This window comes from Sminthopsis crassicaudata, chromosome 6, assembly GCF_048593235.1.
Source record: "Sminthopsis crassicaudata isolate SCR6 chromosome 6, ASM4859323v1, whole genome shotgun sequence".
In the NCBI taxonomy this organism is placed as follows: domain Eukaryota; kingdom Metazoa; phylum Chordata; class Mammalia; order Dasyuromorphia; family Dasyuridae; genus Sminthopsis; species Sminthopsis crassicaudata.
In genome coordinates, this window is record NC_133622.1 from 59,509,061 (window position 1) to 59,531,037 (window position 21,977).

General features: G+C 34.1%; 1 protein-coding gene across 2 annotated transcripts in view; it reads left to right on the forward strand.

The window, feature by feature from the left end:
• PCDH10 (protocadherin 10) overlaps positions 1-21,977 on the forward strand; it is a 207,619-nt gene that overhangs the window by 122,591 nt on the left and 63,051 nt on the right. The window contains exon 5 of one of the 2 annotated variants that reach the window (XM_074276316.1): positions 2,771-2,836. In XM_074276316.1, the coding sequence (XP_074132417.1) occupies positions 2,771-2,836 (66 nt within the window). Of the gene's footprint in view, positions 1-2,770; positions 2,923-21,977 lie in introns of those variants that run through there. The other variant, XM_074276317.1, reaches the window with a different exon arrangement.

Genomic DNA, 21,977 nt, shown 5'->3' on the forward strand with positions numbered 1-21,977 from the left:
AGATCAGGTGAAGGCTGAGGAGGCTTGGAAGGCAGGTCACACTGTGAAAATAGGAAAGGAGAGGGGTGCGATCTCTGCCTTTTCTGCAGAATGACCTTTACCCCAGTGTGTACATTCTGTCTTGGCAGCAAGCCAGGATCAGCAGAGAAGTTGTAAATACTGGAGGTAAAGAATAAACCCCGAAAAGCTAGCATCTCTCAGGACTTGGCCACTTCCACCCCCACCGGAGTGACTCAGCATGTTTTAGACTCCCAGAGTCTCAGAGCACAGACATAGCCATTAGTGTCTTGCTAGTGCCTCCCTGCTGCCTCCCTCCCCCCCACCCTCTGCAGTCTGTAGAGGAAGCCCGGTAACACCATCCAGCCCCCCCCCCCAAAAAAAAAAAAAAGTAGACCATTTGTTTTTCTTATTAGTTTTTTTTTTTTTTATTCTGCTCTGACAAAATGAGCAAAAAATGTAAAAGGGCTCTAACCATTGATAGCTTCTATATGGATAGAGAGCAGACTTTAAACCCCAAGGAGATTAAAAACAGACTATTCCCAGAGGAATCTCCAAAGGAGGATATGATCTGCTCCTCAATACACAAAATTGTCATAGAAGAAATCAAAAAGGCTCTCACAAGAGAGCTGGAAGAGAAATGGAAAAAGGAAAAGGAAGCTTGGCAAGAGAGTCTGGAGAAGTCATCACACACATTTAAAGATAGAGTGGATAAAAAAATCAAATCATTGAAAAACAAAATTAGTGAATTGGAAAAAGAAAATAGCTCTCTAAAAATAAAATTGGTTAAATGGGAAAAAATTCCATAGACCAAAACAACTCACTTAAAAACTCAATTGGACAATTACAATAACATATTAAAAAAGTGAGTGAATAAAATACATCATTGAAAATCAGAATTGAACAAATGGAATTGAATGACTCAAGGAGACACCAAGAATCAGTCCAGTAAAACCAAAAAAGTGAAACAATAGGAAAAAATGTCAAGTACCTTCTTGGGAAGACAATAGCCCTGGAAAATAAATCCAGGAGAGACAATCTGAGAATAATTGGACTCCCTGAAAAATATGATGAAAAAAAGAGCCTGGACACTATTTTCCAGGAAATTATCAAAGAGAACTGCCTAGATGTTTTAGAAACAGAGGGTAAAATAAACATTGAAAGAGTTCATCGATCACCTACTGAAAGGGACCCTAAAATCAAAACTCCAAGAAATATAGTGGCCAAATTCTAGAACCATCAGACAAATGAAAAAATACTGTAAGCTGCTAGAAAAAAAATCAATTCAAATATGGAGGAGCCACAATAAGGATTACCCAGGATTTAGCGGCGTCCACATTAAAGGATCAAAGGACCTGGAATATGATATTCTGAAAGGCTAAAGAACTTGGTATGCAGCCAAGAATAACTTATCCAGCAAAACTGAGCATCTTTTTCCAGGGAAGAAGATGGACATTCAACAAAATAAATGAATCCCATCTGTTCTTGATGAAAAAAATAGATCTAAACAAAAAGTTTGATCTCCAAATACAGAACTCAAATGATTTCTAAAAAGGTAAAAAGAAATCTTGAGAACTATATTTCTGCCATAAAGATAGATAAAGAACACATGTATAATTTGTTCTAGAAACTAGAGGTAGAAAGAAAATTATATCAGAAAAAAGGGTAAAGTGGTGGTCCTACATCTCACAAAGAGGCAAAGGTAACCTATAATATCTGAGAGAAAGAATGGGGTGGGATGAACATAGTGTGTATGATATTCTCATTAGAATTGGCTTAAAGAGAAAAATATAGACATATTCGATTTATGGTGAAACTCCTTCCACTTCATTGAAAAGTGGGAGGGAAAAAGTGAAAAGGGAAGGAGTAAGCTAAGTAGAAGGGAATATAGAAATTGTGAGGAAAAGAGATGATTGTGGGACATGATGAGAGGTGAGATCTAGAGTTAGATTTAAAAATTGTCTGACTATAGATAAGAACTGAATTTGTAAGAATGTATACTATTCCCAAAAGAAAATGAATATGAAAAGAAGACTAAAGGCAGAATTTTATCATAACACACACTATCATGTGGCAAGAGAAAGGAAAGAAGACAGAAAGAGGTCAAATAAATTAAAAAAAAAATATAAGATGGGGGGAAAAAGCAAGGTAAAAGGGCTTCAGAAACTGTGAAATATTACAGAGAGATTCTGAGATTCTACCAAGGCAAGACAATGAAGGGGGAGCAGATCTCTTAATTTTCATAGGTTTTTCTCTTCCCCAGTTTTTTAGTTAGCTAAATTGTTAATATATCATTCAAGTTTTTCTTTTCCTTCATTTTTTCCACGTGCAAGCTCAATTTATTTTTTCTCGCTTTGAACTAAGCATTAAAGAACATACTATATATATATATATATATATATATATATATATATATATATATATATATATATATATATGGAAAGATACTTGGATCTGGAGCCAAAGGATAGTTTAAATTCTGACTCTTCAACTTGTGACCCATTTGAAACTTGGCCAAAAATTCCTTTTTCTCTTTTGGTTTCACTTTTTATGTAAGACAGATGAGAAGGACTGGACGAAGCGATTTCTCTTTCAGTTCTAGGTCTTTTTATTTTAGTATCAGATGGAAAATCAGTACCAAAACCTAATACCTGGGGAACAAATGTTAAGGAAAAAAAATCCATGAATTGCCATCTTAGTAGGTTTTTATGTCATCTAGTCTGGTGAGAAATTTTTATTGCAGTGATTTGTTAACTGGATTTTTCTTCCTTAGGAATTCCAAAAAGAAGAAGGGCCAAAGTATGGTTCCTGGAAGGAGAAAAGAGAAGGCAGAAAACCAGTAAGTGTCAGATTTAAAAGAAGGACAAAAGTTCTAAAAAAGTGACAACTTTTTTCCTAACCAATCCTTGTAGTCTTTAGAAAGATGGGCAACAGGGGAGAAGAAGGAATCTAATTCTTCTACAACTTCTAGACACTATCATTAAACTTGATCAACTTTGGGAATGATCCTAATCTCCTGACCTTGTTGACCTTGTTACATGTATATCTTATCAAGAATATTCCAAAAAAAGGTCAGCTGTTTGTTTTTTTTTTCTCCTTTTAGTTCTTATTGATTTAGCTTTCCATTGACTTTCTGTTAAGAATTTTAAAATGCCTGAGGATAATTTACAAAGACCTCTTTTACTAATGTGGATGATCATTATGAGAAACAAACAAAATAAATTGAAATCTCAGTTACAAAGTATAAAATTTGATACACTCACCCATACACAGATGATTTGCAGTCACCTCAGCATGGGGTAACCCACCATGTGAAAAATCCCTTAACTAACTCAACTCTGTGCTTTTATGGCTTAAATACATAAGTTTGAAGAGTTGCTTAACGGACATAGAAATTGAATGACTTGCCTAGGTTTACTAAGATAATAAATATCAAATATGGGACCTACTATGCTAAACTACCTTTTAAACTTAATTCAAAATTAATTTTAAAAAATAATATTAATAGAAAATATATATTATTATTACTATTATTGTTGACATAATAAAGTTAATAAAATAAACTAGCACAAAGGTTGCTTTAACATTGTTTGTCTTAAAAAAAAAATACTTCTTTTTTAACTAGTCACATAGACTTGGTTTCCTTCCTTGTAATGTCCAGCTACAACTTAGCTTTGTTCTCCCCTATGGTCTTTATCAAACACTGTGCCTCAGTTTCTTGAAGTGTCACTAACCAATTCTTTATTATGGAGAAATATAATTGACTATTTAAAGAACCATGTATGTTTTTAAAAAAATATTTTTACATACACTGACAAAACGAAACATGATAAAATTAATTTCAAATCTATATAGGAATAACTTTGAATTAAAAAAATAATGAATAAATGTATTACATATTTTAATATTTTGTAAGCTGTTTCATTGCAAAGCAGTGATAACTTTTTACAATTACCAAGTTTCTAGAATTAAAAAAAAATAGTATATTGTCAAGACAATGATATTAAATACTCTAAATCGTCCTATTTTAATTATAATTATTTTGGACAGACTTTTTCTTTCTGGAATTTATCTACCTTAACACACCAGGATTTGAACTTGATGAGAGAAAAAGGCTCTCTCATTGGCCTTTATATGTAATTTAGCATGATGTTTATATCTAACATATGAGGCTTATTTAGATTATCATATATTTTAGTTATATGTTAGAGGATAACAACTGAGCCCTGTCGCTGATACTTATGATCAAATATAATCAATAATATTGAACTAGAACTCTAGGTGAAAGAAGAGGGAATAGAAGAAATAACAATTTATGTAGTGCTTACTATATGCCAGGCACCATGCTCAGTGCTTTACAAATATCTCATTTGATCCTCATAACAATCTTTTGAGATATATGTCATTATTACAGTCATTTTACAGATGAGAAAAATGAGGAAAATAAGACTTAAGTGGCTTGCCCAAGGTCAAGTAGTAAATACTTAAGACCAAATTTGAACTCAGTTTTTTTTTTTTTTTCCCCTCACTTTAGGTTCAGATTCTATCCATTGTTCCCTACAGGAAAACTTTCATCTGTTTTCTCTACATTCTATTTTTTTTTTTTTTTTTTTCTGATTGGTTGGCAAAAGAAAAGCACTTAGGATGACCTCCAAGGAAGCAATGAGATGATTGGGAGAACAGGGAATGAGATGTTTATAGTGAAGTTCTTACTTGAAGTATTCAGTTGGCTAAACTGAAGGAAAGCATTTAGGGTGACCTCCAAGAAAGTATCAAAGTGATTGAAAGAGAGGGAATGCAATGTTTAATAATGATTTTTTTTTTTTACTTGAGGCATTCAGGTGGCTAAACCCTAGCAATTGTGAAAAATCATTAAAGAAGAAAATAATAAAAATCTTTTTGTTTAAGAGTCATAAGTCAAGTCCACAAGAGATTGGTTCCTGACTGGATATCATAAAGCTTAATTTAAGCATAAGAAAGAAAGAATTGAATTGGCCTTCTTTTTCTGTTGCTTTTCAGTCATGTTTTTTGGAAGCATATCCTTTAATAAAATCTTAGAAAAGTGAGACCTTTAGATCATTCTTCAAAGTCTTATATACTTCTATATTTCTGGCTTACATTTGAGAAAAATGATACAGCAGAGTGGGTAAAGGACTTTCCTTTGCATCATGGAGACCTAGCTTTAGGTCCAAATTCTGACTTATAATAGCTATGTGACCATGGCAAAAATCACACTCAATTAATTTGACCTTTTACTGCCACAGGCTACTCTCTACAACTTTAAGTTGACATGAAAATGGTTATCTGTATTGTTGGAGGGAGGTTTCATATAAAAAATTCCTATACCAATGAAAAAATAGGTAGAGAGGGGAAATATATATTCATATTTTTTACTCACACACATATTTATTATGTGTGTATATTATATATATCTACATGTATATGTGTGTTAGTATATATATATATATATATATATGCATATATATATATATATGTATGTATCTCTTTGCCTGAAATGTATATATATAAAGCCATACTTAAGGCTTTGCTCTCTATATGATCTCACAATTCATTACAACTAAATCATATTCACCCTGGGACTTTGCCACATAAAAAAATCACAGGTCCTATCAAATCTACCAAATCAATAATCATTTATTATGCAATTTCTATGTGCTGAGCACTGTTCTAGACAACAGGGATACAAATTTTTAAAAAGCAAAGAAAAATTCCTTACCTCCAAAGAGCTTATACTCTGTGGAGGTGGACAGAATACCCAGAGAAACATATGTTAAAATTCTTACAAGGTGCTAAGTCACTGGAACGGAATGGAGACAATAATTATCTAATTTAGCATGGTACTTAACAGTTCTCTAGTTCAGTAATGTACATACTAGAATTCAACAAGATTCACACCTTTAAAAGAGCATACTTTTAAGGAGCTCCCATAAGCCCACTAAAACCCACAAGCCCACTCTCTAGGAATAGGAGTCAAGATTCATTGCAGATTCCACAGTTGTGCTGGCTGGAGACATTTGGAGAAGGAGAGGCTAGAGGCTGAAGGACAAACCTTTGGATTTTGAGACTCTAGGACAAGAACACTCTGGAACAAAAGAGAGAGATAGACCTCTAAGAAAGCTAACTGGGCCCAGGAAAAGATTCAGGATTTTCAAGGATGCAATAAAGGATCTGGACCTTAACTCCTGGCTGCATTGGGATTATTGAACTGAACTGAAAGGAAGGCTGCCTCCAGAAGCTGTCCAAGAAATCTGCCCCCAAGAAAACAATTGTAATTTAGAGAAAAAGAACATTACACATACATTTAAATATTATTCCAAAGAAGATAGATAGGAAGATATTCAACTCCATTTCACTGAAATAGCCATATTTGTTCAAAGTTGTTTTGATGGATTGATTAATTTTGCTGATTTTTGTTATCTACTTTTTTCCTCTTGAAAAAAAAAAAAAAAGAAATGTTTTTCTGGGAGGTTTTGTGTCAAACTGGAACTCAAGAAAGTTTGTCTTTTTTAAAATTTCTACTTTTTTGGGTCAATGGCAGGAATCTCTGAATTTTTTTTTTTCCTGGGGACCTTGAGAGTTTAAGTGATTTCCTCAGGCCCATCATAACCAATAGGTATCAGAGACAGGACTAAAACCAAATTGGGCCCTCCAGTTAAATTGCCTCTCAATCATATGTAGCATTTGTTTAATGTTTGCTGATTGTCAAGGATACTAGTTATGATGATATTACAGTGGTCTAGATATTACATAATTAAGACATGAATTAGGGTGATTTAAACAGGAATGGGAACATTGACCAATTATTAACCTTAATATCATCAATAATTCAAGAAATGAATGTGGCTTATAGGATTATTTTGATCAAGAGCAAAGGGAAGCTTAGAGAACATTTAATTGAATCTCTTCCTTTTACAAAAGAGAAAACTGAGAGTAAGACAGAGAAAGAGCTTACACAACTTCACATAAGTAGAAAGCATCAGAACAAGAATCTGAATCCAAGTCCTCTTACTTCAGAGCCAATGATCTTTATTCTTTTTTATATTGTCTCGATTTATTTTCTTATTTTCCATTAAACATACTTTTCATTGTGCCATTTCATGAATGCCTCTGAGAAAGGCTCTGAAAGTAGGTTAATGCCATTCATAATATGTAAATTCCAGTTAATCTCATAGAATGTATCCCATTTTGGTCATCCAATTAATTCTCAATGGCTATTCTGATTTGTATCTATCTTTGCATATAATGTGACTGTGATATGATAAATGTATGACTTACTTCATACTGCAGTGGGTCTATAATCTCACTGTTATATGAATTCTCATCAATGGCAGAGATCATGGCTTATCCAAGCTTGCCTATGCTGCTCTGTGTCAACACAGAACTATACCTGTCCAGGCCCTCCAACAAAATGTCCAGAAGGAATGGGCAAGTGGTGGCTCCTAGTCTGTCAGTTGAATATGCATGGGTACTAGTAGAACAAGTAGGCTATCCATGACGTATCCTTATCTACCTTAAAATAAAAGAAAACAATAACAACAAAACAATCTGAGGAAGCTGAGGTACAGGGAAAAAATGGAAAGGTGATAGCCTTGGCTCTGATATTAATTGGACAAGCTCTACTACCTTTACCAATCAAAAGATAACAATAATTGCATTATGAGCCTCACAGAGCTGATAGGAGAAGATTGCAGGGACCAACAAAGCCATTTAACAGTTATATACTTTAATTTTGCTATCTGTAAAATGACTGATTTAGACTATACGTCCATGAGGCCTTCGTTTTATGAAGAGACCAAGAGGGATTTCATTCTCTTTTACATTCTGACTTCTAGACTTCAAAAATGTTCCACTTACTGAGACCTTCAGCTGCCCCTTATCCCCCTTCTCTCTCCAGCACTTCCTTATTTTGTCTTCCCACATTTGAATGTAAACTTCTTGAGGGAAAAAAAAGTGCTTTTCTTTTTTGCTTATATTTTAATCCTCAGCGTTTACTACAATGCTTAAGCACATGGTAAGGTTTTAATAAATCTTTCTTTCCTTTCTTCCATTCTTCCTTTCTTCCATCCATCCTTCCTTCCTTTCATCCTTCCTTTCTTCCATCCATCCTTCCTTCCTTCCTTCCTTCCTTCCTTCCTTCCTTCCTTCCTTCCTTCCTTCCTTCCTTCCTTCCTTCCTTCCTTCCTTCCTTCCTTCCTTCCTTCCACAGTTACCAAGTAAGCAGATTGAAATGAAAAGCAGATTGCAAATGCAAGTTTTCTGATTCCAGATCCCTCACTAGACCATATTCTCTTTAATGAAAGGAGATAATATATAACTTTCTGGAGTGATAAAGAAAGAACCCCCAACTTGGACTCCCAAGAGGCCTTTATTCCACTTTTGTCTCTGGTTTCATTAACTATGTAGTTGAGAATGAATCCTTAACCTCTTGAACAACAATATTTTCATCTGTAAAATAATCATCATGGGCTCATAGAATTAGAACTCATGAGGTTGCAGAAGTTTCTGCTCCAACTTTCTCATTTCACAGACAAGAAACTATAATCTATGGTGCTTGTGACTTAGCCTAATCTAAAATAAAAATCAAAGTTAGGAAATGAACCAATGCCCTCTAACCATAAAAAACAACAATTACTTCACAGGATTGTTGTGCTGACCAAATGACATGATACAATTCAGCATGTATTTGTTATGAGACAGCTCCTGTCCTCAAGGAGACTACATTGTAGTGTAAATCTTTAAGTGCTGTATAAATATAGCATAAATTGTATAATATAAGGATGATTTGTATCCTGAGAGATAATGAAATAGTCATTTGAAGTCTTTTGAAAATACACAAACATTTAAGTGCAGTTCGTAAACTCAATCCAATAATACTTTTGGGGATTCACTGTACAAAGAAACACTATTAGTACTTAGGGAACTTTAGCATTTTATTTGTTAGGAGTTTACAGTGTACCAGCCATGAAATGAGCAGTCTCATTTATGAATGAGTCTGAAACAGAAATACATACTTTGATGAAAGCGAGAAACCCAAATAGATGGAGAGGTTTCTTTGTTTGACCTTAACAAATGCATATTATATGAGATCCCTAATTCTAGCTAAATCCATTGTCAGTTTGAAACTCCATCTCATGTTCATTGCAAACCGCTCTAAATTACTTCCCTAGATCAAACACACTCCCTGAGATCCAGATAAAAATAAGATTAAGCAAGCCCCAGTGAAAAGCCTAATTAGTGCTTTTCACCTTCACTGTGGAACAGAAGCAGAGATATGATCAAAAACATGTAATGGCCAGACTTGGGCAAGTTTGTGGGCACTATCTTTCATCTAATAAATCACTATTCTGCGTTACTTTCTTAAGGTCTACTGGTCTGAATTGGAAGGAGTTTGCAAATCATAGAATTGAAAGAAGATTGCCAAGTAATAAACTTAAAACCTGATGGCTGACATAGAATTTTTATGATCCTAAATGCATGTCTCTACATAAAAGAGCTTTTGAAATGAAAGGAAATAATTCTAGAAATTTACATTAAAGGGTGAAAAAGGAAAATTCAATTTGTCTTTTAAATTTTTATTATTAATTCTCATCAGGCCACAGAGGTGACCCTTGGTACTCCAAGGCTATTCCAGGGAATAGTGCACGCTTACCATTTGTACTAAGCTGGAAAGACATTGAATATAGGAGTGGCAGTGGATGATATACTTATCATCTGAGAGCCAACCCAGCTCTAATCAAAGGGATTCATCACTGGAGTGGCCAGGAGGCCACTAATTTTATTGATTTTTTGGTTATTTACTTACAAACTCTTACAATAAATCATTTTCTTATAAGTTAATGATCTGTGAGTGAGTGACTATTCACTGTAGACAAACAAAATGTCAAATGCTTGTGGAATTGAAGTCAATTTAATGACTAATATTAATGACATAATATCAATAAAAAATAGGGATGTTAAAACAATATATTACTAAGAAAGAGTAGGTTGTACAATGGTTAAAGTCAGGAAGACCTGAGTTATAATCTTGCTTCAATCTCTTTCTGGGCAACCCATTTAATCTCTTAGTCTTGGTTTCCACATTTGTAAAATGGGGATAATATAAGTACTTACTAAGCAATAAACTTAAAACCTGATGCATGATATGGAATTTTATGATTCTTTTTAATGTGAGGATCAAATGAGATAAAATATGAAAAAAAGTTTGCAAATATAAAAACACTACTATATGTAGTCCCTTAGGCTTTACGAAGTGTTTCATGCATATTGTCTCAATAGTTGTTATGATTTGAGACTGTTCAAGGTAAAATTCATATTGGTTGTAGAGAAGAAGCAGAATTTTAACTTGTAATAAAACATGGTTTAATGGAGAAAGAACCAGGTTTAGAAGCAGAATGAACTTGGGAAAAGTCCTTCCACCAGCACATGTTGTATGTAAGTTACAAAACTGCATCCTACCACCACAAAATCATCTTCAATTATTATTTTAAGTTAAAAATTTCAAATAAAAATTTAAAAATTGAATTTCTTTTGAAATTCTTTGACCTGATAGGCCATTTAGCGAATTCAATTGTGGTTTGCTCTGCATAGTTCCAGAAATCACCACATGCAGTATGGAGTTATAATCAATGATATTCATCCATACAATTATTTGGAAGATCTGGTGTTGATAGTTATTACTTTATTATTGTGTGTTGGCCTTCCCATGGTTCACACTCAGCAGGACCTATGAGTTATTTCTAGTGATGATGGCTTATATTGCAATACCCTAGTCTTGACCCTTTCATCAAAGATTTATAAATATTGCCTTGTGAGCAGGCTGCAAATTTGAATTTCAGGAAACCAGAGAGAGGGCATTTTGGAGATCAGGTCCTTGCCTCTAGAAATCTTTCACCTGACCTCTTTAGCAAAACCCATTGACCTTCAGGGCCTGATGCAATACTAATCCTTTTGCTCTGACATTTTCTAGCAGGAGGTCAACAACATTTCTTCTTTGCTGAGAATTTTAACTGTAGAGATTAGCTAAACTGCTGACTTTGTGTTTTGTATGTGTATTCAGGGACCATAGAGACTTGGGTACCTTTAAAAGAATCTTAAAAATTAAATTCTTCAAATATTTAAGGATCTATAAAACGGAGGAAGTCTTCCCAACAGTTAGAATTGCATAAAAGCAGAGTTGGTTGACTCATTAGGTAATGACTTTCCTGTCCTTGTAAATATTTGAGAAGAGATTTTGTTAGCATGCATGAAATGCCTCATCAAGTTGGATGAACCTCTCCTGAAGGATTTACAATAGGACATAGGCAAAATTTTTGAAGGTTGATGAAATAAAATGAGCATATAGGGATAGATTTTGATGTTTTAGCACTCACATGGATGATCCCATGGGAGTTTTGTAGTTTTAGAATACCTCCAGCAAGTATTCCTGAGAATCTCTGAGTTCTTTTCCAATAGAGATGACTTGGAACCCTAACCCTAATCTGATTATATTACTCCTGTATTCAAAATTTTTCAGTAAATCCCTATTAATCACTGATTAAAATCTATACTCCTTTTAACCTGGCAATCAAGATCTTTTCCAACTGTATGACACTTTAACTTTTCAAATGTATCTTTATTTCTATGTTCCATGTGCAATATGGTCCATTCAAAGTGATGAGTTTTCACTTCTATACATGCATTATGATCAGTTCAAATGACTTCTCTTTCACAAAATCAGTCTTAATTCTTCCAGTTAGTAATTTTTCTTCTTGTACCTAAGCATTTGGTTTCTATCTCTCTTACACAATTATCCTGTGACATTTTATATTATAATTATCTGCATATTGATAAATTAAGAACCATTTGTTAAGTCCCTACTATGTTCCAGATAGTATGGCACAATAAAGAACTGGTCTTAAAACTAGGAAAATGTGGTTTCAAATTCTTTCTTTAGCATAATTAGCTCTGTGACTGGGGGCAAGTAACTTTAACTTTCAGTTACTATAACTTAGACTTAGAGTATAATTGCACAGAAACTGTTGATTTGTATTGGCAGAGAATTGTTCTCCACTAAGAGTTGCTTATGCCATTAAAATCTTGAGTCTAATCTCTGTCAATTTTTGGTATGGATGAGGAATATAAAAGCAAAACAGAAATAATCTCTGCCTTAAAGGACCATATCTATTTATTCTTTATATTTCCCTCAGTCCCTAACATCTTGATTTGTATACAGTAAGTGATGAAATGCCTTTTAAATTTAAGACTGAGTAATCATTTATTAAGGATTTAATTCAAGAAATTAATTCTTCCAACTGAATTAGAAGACCTTTAATGGTTTGTCCAGTTCCTGGATTCTAACACCTTAAACTTCTTCTATATATTACAAAAGGCAGGGTCAAATCCCCCAGAGATTAACATTGGACAAGTACATATTTTAAGTCTATGAAAAAGAATAGAGCTGTCCACAATTGTAATAGGTCATCTTTGTGAGGTGATAACATTCAAGCATTGACTGAGTGATCATCATTCCACCAAATGGTAACTTAGATTAAATAATATCTTAATTCTCTTCAATAAATTAATTCAACAATATTTTTATATTGTTGTTATAGTTGTTTGTTCTTCACTCTTGAATACCATGGCAAAGGTGAGATACCATAACATTTGCTTGGCTTCCCTTAGATTAACAGCAGATCAGGTCTCTGAATGGGTTTTGGAGTTACAGAATCCACAAATATTTAGAGTGTAACAAGTTTTCAGCAGAAGACAGTTTGGAAGATCTTCAGGAAAGAATTGTTTCAATTGAGTAGGGGTAGAGGGAGCCAAGTACAGGCACAGCACAGGGATCTAGGGCAGAGCTGTCTCTACATACAAGGGTAATCTACTGTGAGGTTCTTAGTCAAAATACAGTAGCACTTACTACTCTGTCATGGTTCAGAAGACAGTGGATCAGTAGACTAATTGTGAAATGTCTATCACAACTACAGAGGACAAATAGTGAGCTCTTAAACTTCAGCATACTGTGGAACTTGACCACCCAGCATGGGAAAGAAGACCCAGCCCCAGGACAGTGTAAGCTACTATCACCTGTAGAGGAATCTTGAGAAAATCTCCCTTTGATCCTAAGAGTAGATGTCAAACTTTAAAAATGAGCAAAAAAAAAAAAAAAAAAAAAAAAAAAAAGAGCTTTGACCATAGATAGCTATTATGGAGGCAGGGAATAGACCTCAAACCTTCAGGATACTAAAGTTAAAACATCTCCAGATAAAGCCTCAAAGAGTAATATGAGTTGATTTCCATCTCAAAAGGATACCTTTGAAGAATTCAAAAAGGATCTAAAAAGAGAGTTAGAAGTAAAATGGGGGAAAGGAAATAACAGCTTTGCAGGAGAGTTTGGAAAAGGAAACAGAAATTATCTGAAGAAAACTTCTTAAAATAGATTTGGAGAAATGGAAAAAAGAAAACAATTGCTTAAAAAACTGAATTGGGAAAATGGAAAAAAAGAGAACAACTCCCTAAAAATGTAATTGGTGAAATGGAAAAAAATCCAATGAATAAAATAACTCATTTAAAAAGTTCAATTGGCCAAATGCATAATTGAAGAAAATAATTCACTAAAAATTAGAATTAAGCAAATGCAAATGAATGACTCAATGAGACATCAAGAATCAGTTAAACAGAACCTCCCAAATTGAAAAAAATAGAAGAGAATGTAAAATAACTCACTGGGATGCAAAATAACTGAAAAATAAATCAAGGAGAGACAATCTAAGAATTATTGAACTACTTGAAAACCATGATGAAAAAAAGAGCCTAGACAACATCTTTCAAGAAATCATTAAGGAAAGCTGCCCCGATGTCCTAGGAAAATAATATAAAATAGCTATTAAAAGAATTCATCTATCACCTCCTGAAATATCACAGATAAATTTCAGAATTATCACATCAAAGAGAAAATACTCCCAATATTGAAGAGCCACAATCAGGATTACCCAGGACTTAGCAGCTTCTACTTTAAAGACTCTAAGGGCCTGGAATAAGATACTCTGAAGGGCAAAGGAGCTGGAGATGCAGCCAAGGAGCAACTATCCAGCAAAATTAAGCATTATCTTTCAGGGAAAACAGATGCCCATTCAATGAAATAGGAGAATTTCATTTATTTTTGATGAAAAGACCAAAGCTGAACAGAAAATTTTATCTTCAGATAAATAACTCAAGAGAAGCATAAAAAGGGAAAAAGAGAAGGAAAAAAAAAACTATTTTTAATGAAAAAGTTTATATCCCTATATAATAAGTATAATAAGATATGTTTAACTCTTGAGAACTGTATTTGTTTTGTTAGACATATACTTAGAGAGCATAGGTTATAATTTGACTTTATTGTGATGATATTAAAAAAAAGAAACTAGGGGTGGAAAAGGGATTGTACTAGAAGAAGAGGAAAGAGGAGGTAAAATGGGATAAATCATATCATGTGAAGAGGCAAAAAAGACTGATTATATTTGAGAAAAATAAGTATTTTGTGAACCTAATCTCATTGGTTTGGCTCAAAGAGAGAAAATCAGACTTATTTAGTTTGATTAAAAAAAAAAAAAAACTTGTCTCACTCTATAGGGAAGTAGGAGAGGAAAGAGAAAGAAAAAGGGAGGCTAACAGAAGAGAGAACTGAAATAAAAGGGGTAAGAGATAAGAAAGGGATAGAGACTAGAAAAGAGGACGGCTGATTGAGGGAACAGAAATTATCTGAAGAAGACTTAAAAATAGAGCAAGAAAAAGGGAGGCTAATAGAAGAGAGCAGAAGCAGAATAGGGGAAAATAGTTTGGATCTTTGTGAAAGAAAAAATGCAGGTATACAAATGAAATGAATGTAGAGTTGGCTCTAAATTCTTTTTAAATCATGTAGAAAAAATTTCTCTCAAATTCTCCCTTGAATATGGGTAGAAAGTATCAAATTTCCCAAATTTATTTCCCAAATTATTTCTTGGGAAATATATAATCATTTTCTGACTCGAGAGACAACACTGCAGTATAAATATTTCCCTCTGTACCATTTTTTAAAATCTTTCTCCTTTTATTCTGTACCGCTCATTCAAATGCAGAGACTGTACTCTCATTATATATACAATATAATGTTCTAGGTGCTGGGAGAAAAATCAACAAAGGAACAATTCCTGCCCTCAAAGAATTTAGGCTCTATTGGAGATTCATTCTCCTCTGAAGTTTTAAAAAACCTGTAACTCAGAGGGAACTTCATTTAATGTAAACTAATTATTCTGGGACTCGTGGCACAATTACAATTTAGCATTTTCTTTTAGAACTAGCTATTATTTTAATGGGTTCTGGCATTAAAAAGTTGGAGTTCAAATTTTGGTTGTGTCCCTTCCTACTTTTATGATTTTGGAATAGTCACTCAACTTTTGGGCTTTAGTTTTTTCATCTATTAAAAGGTGGGAGTTGAATTTCATGATCTGAAGTTTCCTTCTACATATAATTTTATGTTCCTTTGTTCCATGGGAACCCTGGGATTGGATTGTTTCATATCCCTAATTCACAATTGACTCCATAAGACTAATTAATGCCCAGCAGGGGACCAGGCCATTTTAAGACATAATATATTACCAAGAAAATAAGAAAGGAAATTAAAATGTGAATAAGGCCAACCCATGCAGAGCTTGTTGCAATGATTTCTGCTCTCTCTCATACAGACCCTTTCCCATGTGGTTCTTTCCCTGTTACCTACAAGCAGCAGGACAAGGGGTATTCAGGGAGGACTAGTACTTCTGGTGGGTTTTTCAGGGCTGATCATCTATCTCAGGTGTTCACCCATCACAGAACTTTCACTTAAGATTCCAAGAAGCTGTCTCATGGGCAACAGCCACACCATGGAAAAACTGTCTTGGCAGATAGATTAAAACCATGGTGGGAGTAATTTACAGGTCTCAAGCCCATCTATTAATTAGGAGGACATCTACTCCTATCACGTGAGGACTTTCCTTGGTGGAATGGGTAGATAAAAATTATTTGGATGGTCATGAAGGCATCTGAAGCTGACAATGTGGAGTTCTTAGAGTTTGGTCACATCAAAGACTCCAAGGTCATTTATAGTACCATGAACCATGTTTGGTTAACTTGACTTTTGAATTGATGACTCTGGAAGAGATGAGGCAGATGGCTGTGAAACTCTGTCTCATTTAAATATAATTCATGTAGAAATTATGTAATTGGTTCTCTTTGAAAACAGATTCTCAGCCTTTTCTATTCTCAAAAAATCCTACCACTTTCTGCTATCCTACATAGTTCTATTTCTCTTCTATTTATGATCCAAACTTTTTGGAAAACAAACAAAACAAAAAAACCCAAAACCTGTTTCTTATCTCTGCTTCTCTCTTTTTTGCTCTTTTCTTATTCCTCTTTAATCTACTTTCAAAATGAAATTATCCTCTCCAAATTTATTAATCTTCTTATGACTAAATTATAATTATTGATTCTAACCCTTTCTGCTATATTTAACACTACTAATCAATCACCTTTTTCTTCAAGTTATTCTTCCCTCTCTGTTACACTCTCTTCTTTTGGTATACTCTCTTCAGTCTTTTTTTCTTCCTACCTGGACAATTTCTGACAGTTTCTCACTCTTATTTATCATCTCCACTGGTTATGGTATTTCCTGAGGCTGTCACTGGCCCTCTCTTGTTTCTATATTCTATCTTGGTGACCACCTAAGCTCCAGGATTTTATCTTTGTATCCTCTCTCAGTATCCTGCTTGCTTGAACTCTAATTATGTGACCCATGTGATCTAGCCAAACTGGGGTTTTGCTTTTGTTTTTGTTTGTTTGTTTCTTTTCTGTTCCTTATTCATGATATTTCCATCTCTCATCTCAGTACCTTTGTATAATATACACTGTCTTATTTTTATTTTACAAAGTCCTTACTTTAAGATCCCCTCATAACTCCCGCCTTTTAACTAGGTTGCTCAGTGTATAGAGTCCTGGGCTTGGGGTAGAGAAGACCTGAGTTCAAATGTGATCTCAGACACTTACTACCTTTAAAATCTTGGGCAAATCACTTAACCTCTTTGTCTCCATTGCCCCAATTGCAAATTAGGAACTTGTCTTGGATCTCAAATCACATAATATCTGTACAGTACTGTGTAGTGCTTAGTATGGAATAGGTACTATATAAATGTTTATTCTCTTTCCTCATCTTTCTATGTATTTATCTATCTAGACAGATTCTTCTCCCTCTCCTCTCTGTCTCTCTCTCTCTGTCTTTGTTTCTTTGTATATGTCTTTCTCTATCTCTCTGTTTCTGTCTTTCTCTATGTGTCTCTGCTGTCTCTCTTAATGCTTGTAACCTTCATATTGATTGATTAATTTATTACCAACTACTTATTAGGTATTTTACATAGAATATGTAGTCATCATTAATACAACATGTCTAAAGCAGAACTCAGTTATCCATTAACCAGAAACTTACTTCTTATCATTCTTGTCATCTCCTCCTTCTCTTCCTCCTTCTTCCACTTGACCCATCTCTTCTTCTTCTTCCTCCTCTTTTTCTCTTCCTCAACCTCCTCCTCCCTCTCTTTTTCCACCTGCTCCTTCACCTCCATTTCCTACTCTTCCTCCTCCTCTTCCTTTCCTTTTCCTTTTCTACCTCCTCCATCTCATCCTCCTCCTCCTATTCCAAATCCTCTTCCACTCCCTCCTGCTCCTCTTCTTCCTCTAAATCTCTTCCTCATCTTCCTTCTCTTCCACTTCCTCCAACTCCTCCTTGTCTTCCTTCTTCCATTTCCTCCATTTTCTCCTCCTTTTCTTCTTCCTCCTCCTCTTGCTGCCCCTCCTCTTCTATATCCTCCTCCTTCTTTCTTTCTTTCTTTCTTTCTTTCTTTCTTTCTTTCTTTCTTTCTTTCTTTCTTTCTTTCTTTCTTTCTTTCTTTCTTTCTTTCTTTCTTTCTTTCTTTCTTTCTTTCTTTCTTTCTTTCTTTCTTTCTTTCTTTCTTTCTTTCTTTCTTTCTTTCTTTCTTTCTTTCTTTCTTTCTTTCTTTCTTTCTTTCTTTCTTTCCTTCCTTCCTCCCTCCCTCCCTCCTCCTCCTCCTCCTCCTCCTCCTCCTCCTCCTCCTCCTCCTCCTCCTCCTCCTCCTCCTCCTCCTCCTCCTCCTCCTCCTCCTCCTCCTCCTTCTTCTTCTTCTTCTTCTTCTTCTTCTTCTTCTTCTTCTTCTTCTTCTTCTTCTTCTTCTTCTTCTTCTTCTTCTTCTTCTTCTTCTTCTTCTTCTTCTTCTTCTTCTTCTTCTTCTTCCTCTTCTTCCTCTTCTTCTTCTTCTTCCTTCTTCTTCTTCCTCTTCTTCTTCTTCTTCCTTCTTCTTCTTCTTCTTCTTCTTCTTCTTCTTCTTCTTCTTCTTCTTCTTCTTCTTCTTCTTCTTCTTCTTCTTCTTCTTCTTCTTCTTCTTCTTTTTCTTTCTTTTCTTTTATTCTGCAAGAATTGAAAGTTAGGCACAGTTGAACATCTCCTTATTCTTAGACATGTGCACATTACCTTATGTATATATACCCCTACACAAACATATACATATACAAACATACACAGATAGTCCTACCCTCGACAAGTTTTCATTTAAATTACCTCTGTCCTGTTTTAGGCCCCCAACCAACTTCACATATTAGAATCCTACCATCACTCTCCAAAATAACTGTTTCCTCTGGAAAGTTGGCTATATAACAGCCATGCGAAACATGAATACAAGTCATACAGAAGTGAAATCAAACCAAAGTAGTGAATTTTTTGTCCACTTGATTAGAAATGTAGTGGGATATTTTTCTCATGGAAAAACATGGTAATTGAAATTATACTTTGCTTTTTATCCCAGTTCTGCTCTATCTAATAGAAAAGGGTTTCATCATATCTTTGTATTTTTTGAAAACATCAATGAATTTTGCTAGGAACCATTTGCATTTCTTTTACTTACTTTGTAAAGGAAAGGTTTTTTTTTATTTTTAAAAATATTTTTTTATTTACTAGACATTTGCATGGATAATTTTACAACATTAACAATTGCCAAACCATTTGTTCCAATTTTTCCCCTCCTTCCCCCCTCTCCCCGCAGATGGCAGGTGGAACAATACATGTTAAATATGTTAGAGTATAAATTAAATACAATATATGTATACATGACCAAACAGTCGTTTTGCTGAACAAAAAGAATCAGACTTTGAAATAGTGTACATTTTGCCTGTGAAGGAAATCCAAAATGCAGGTGGACAAAATTAGAGGGATTGGAAATTCTATGTAGTGGTTCATAGTCATCTCCCAGAGTTCTTTCATTGAGTGTAGCTGGTTCAGTTCATTACTGCTCTATAGGAACAGATTTGGTTCATCTCATTGTTGAAGATGGCCCCATCCATCAGAATTGATCATCATACGGTATTGTTGTTGAAGTATATAATGATCTCCTGATACTGCTCATTTCACTTAGCATCAGTTCATGTAAATCTCTCCAGGCCTTTCAGAATTTCATCCTGTTGGTCATTTCTTACAGAACAATAATATTCCATAATATTCATATACCACAATTTATTCAGCCAATCTCCAATTGATGGGCATCCATGTAGTTTCCAGTTTCTGGCCACCACAAAGAGGCCTACCACAAACATTCTTGCACCTACAGGTCCCTTTCCTTCTTTAATATCCTCTTTGGGATATAAGCCCAATAGTAACACTGCTGGGTCAAAGGGAATGCACAGTTTGATAACTTTTTGAGCATAGTTCCAAATCACTCTCCAGAGTGGCTGGATGTATTCGCAGTTTCACCAACAATGTATCAGTGTCCCTGTTTTCCCACATCCCCTCCAACATTCTGCATTACCTTTCCCTGTCATTCTAGCCAATCTGACAGGTATATAGTGGTATCTCAGAGTTGTCTTAATTTGCATTTCTCTGATTATTAATGATTTGGAGCATCTTTTCATATGACTAGAAATAGTTTCAATTTCTTTATCTGAAAATTGTCTGTTTATATACTTTGACCATTTAACAATTGGAGATTGGCTTGATTTCTTATATATTAGAGTCAATTCTCTATATATTTTGGAAATGAGGCTATAAAGGAAAATTTTTGAATAACTCCATTGTACTAGAAATTCTAAAATAATTTAATGAAATTAAAAATTCATATATGTATGCATAGACTAAGAGAAAAAAAGAAACAAGTCACAGAAGCACCCAATAATGTCAAATACAACTTCAAAAAATTAATATTCATTAAAATTTCATTTTACTTATTAAATATCTATCTATGTATTATATGTAATATATTGTTTCCAATATATAAAGTTATTTAAAATATTTATGAGGTTATAATATATACGCATATATGTATACATTGCAGTGTTAATTTAAACATGGTTAGATGATAGTGATAGTGAGGAAAGTTTTTTTTAATATGTTTTCTGCACTCATGATTGTGTATTACAATGCTGAGTCATAGTTATTCTTTTATTTCCATTATTCTAATCATATATACTTACCGTTCTGCTAATTTTACAGTATCAGCTCATATAAGTCTTTTTAAAAAATATTGTGTTAAAATAGGAACACATGTATACAATATGAGTATTTTTTTTTAAAGGGGGGGCAAATTCTGTTTCATTAGCTATTGAAAACAGATAACCTCTCTCTTTTTTTTTTTATTTTTGTGAACAGAGAATGCAGGAATATTTTTGACGGAAATTCAGTTTTGACTGGAACACAATGCAGCATATAAAAAAGGGGGTGGGGAGAATACAAACCAAAGAACACTATTTGTGGACTTGTTTGTGCCTTCTGGCAAATAGAGAACTCTGAATAATCCAAGATAACAACTGATCTTTTTTGATGTCCTGCTCATAGACAGAGATCCTTAGATAATTAGAGGTTATGAACATAAATTCCATAAGTGGAGAATCTGGGCTAAGTTATTTTGTTTTTGAGGTTTTGACTTTCCCACATAGTCTATTGTATAAAAGAGGAAGGGGAGCTCTTGTTATAAATGATGCTTTAATTCATGCTAATTTCCATTGCAGATTTTAAAAGTAATATTTTTCATGACCCAGGATAAGAAAAACCTCAACTCAGTGATGTATTTTTATATAATAGTTTATCTGGCAAATATTTTTTAATGTTCTTAAAGGATAATTTACCTGTCAATACTGTTCTACCCTGGCATACAAATTAGGGTCTGCAAAGAAAATATTTAAGTGCAGAAACAGCAGGAGTTTTAAAGAAGTCGGCAGAATCTAGAAATGGTTCCATTGTGTATTCTCAGAATTGTAATTTTGGTCCAAAGATGCTGGAGTCTTCTTTCTTTTTCTTCTATTCTATTGAATCATTTGCTAAAGCACATGCCTAAACCCCAGAGGAATAGATACCAGCTGCATGGTAGACAATGAGCTAACCAACTAATAGAATACCTCCTAAAACAATAGTCTGTGGCTATGGAAATAGGAGTATCTTTGTCATGGCTAAATGATTCATCTTATCCTCAATTGTGCCAGGGACCCTTGTTCTTGGTGTACAGAGCTCCATTTCAATTTATAGCATTGTATTGTCAGTTGGTCTAGAGAAAGTCTGTTCCCTGTTTCAGTTTGTCATTATACCGTTATTTCAGTTTGATCTCAGGTCTACCTCAATCATGGGTTAGTGGCAATCACAAAAGTAGAAGGAAGCCTGGGATCATTAGAAGGTCATTGATTTCAGTCCAGATTAAGTCATCAAAAAGTAATTCATTTTTCCTTTAAGCCGTAATTATGTATAACTCAAAAATATCTGGCAGAGCTTAAAGCAGATTATTTTCATTAAGGGAGGGGGAATTCTAATTTGAAAGTGTACCTCTACTCCATTTGCTGTTGAAGAGAAGTCAAATGATATCATCACATTTCAAATTCATTTTTACACACACACTTTAAGTGAGAAAATCTGATCATTGGTGTTCCATGACCTTCATTTT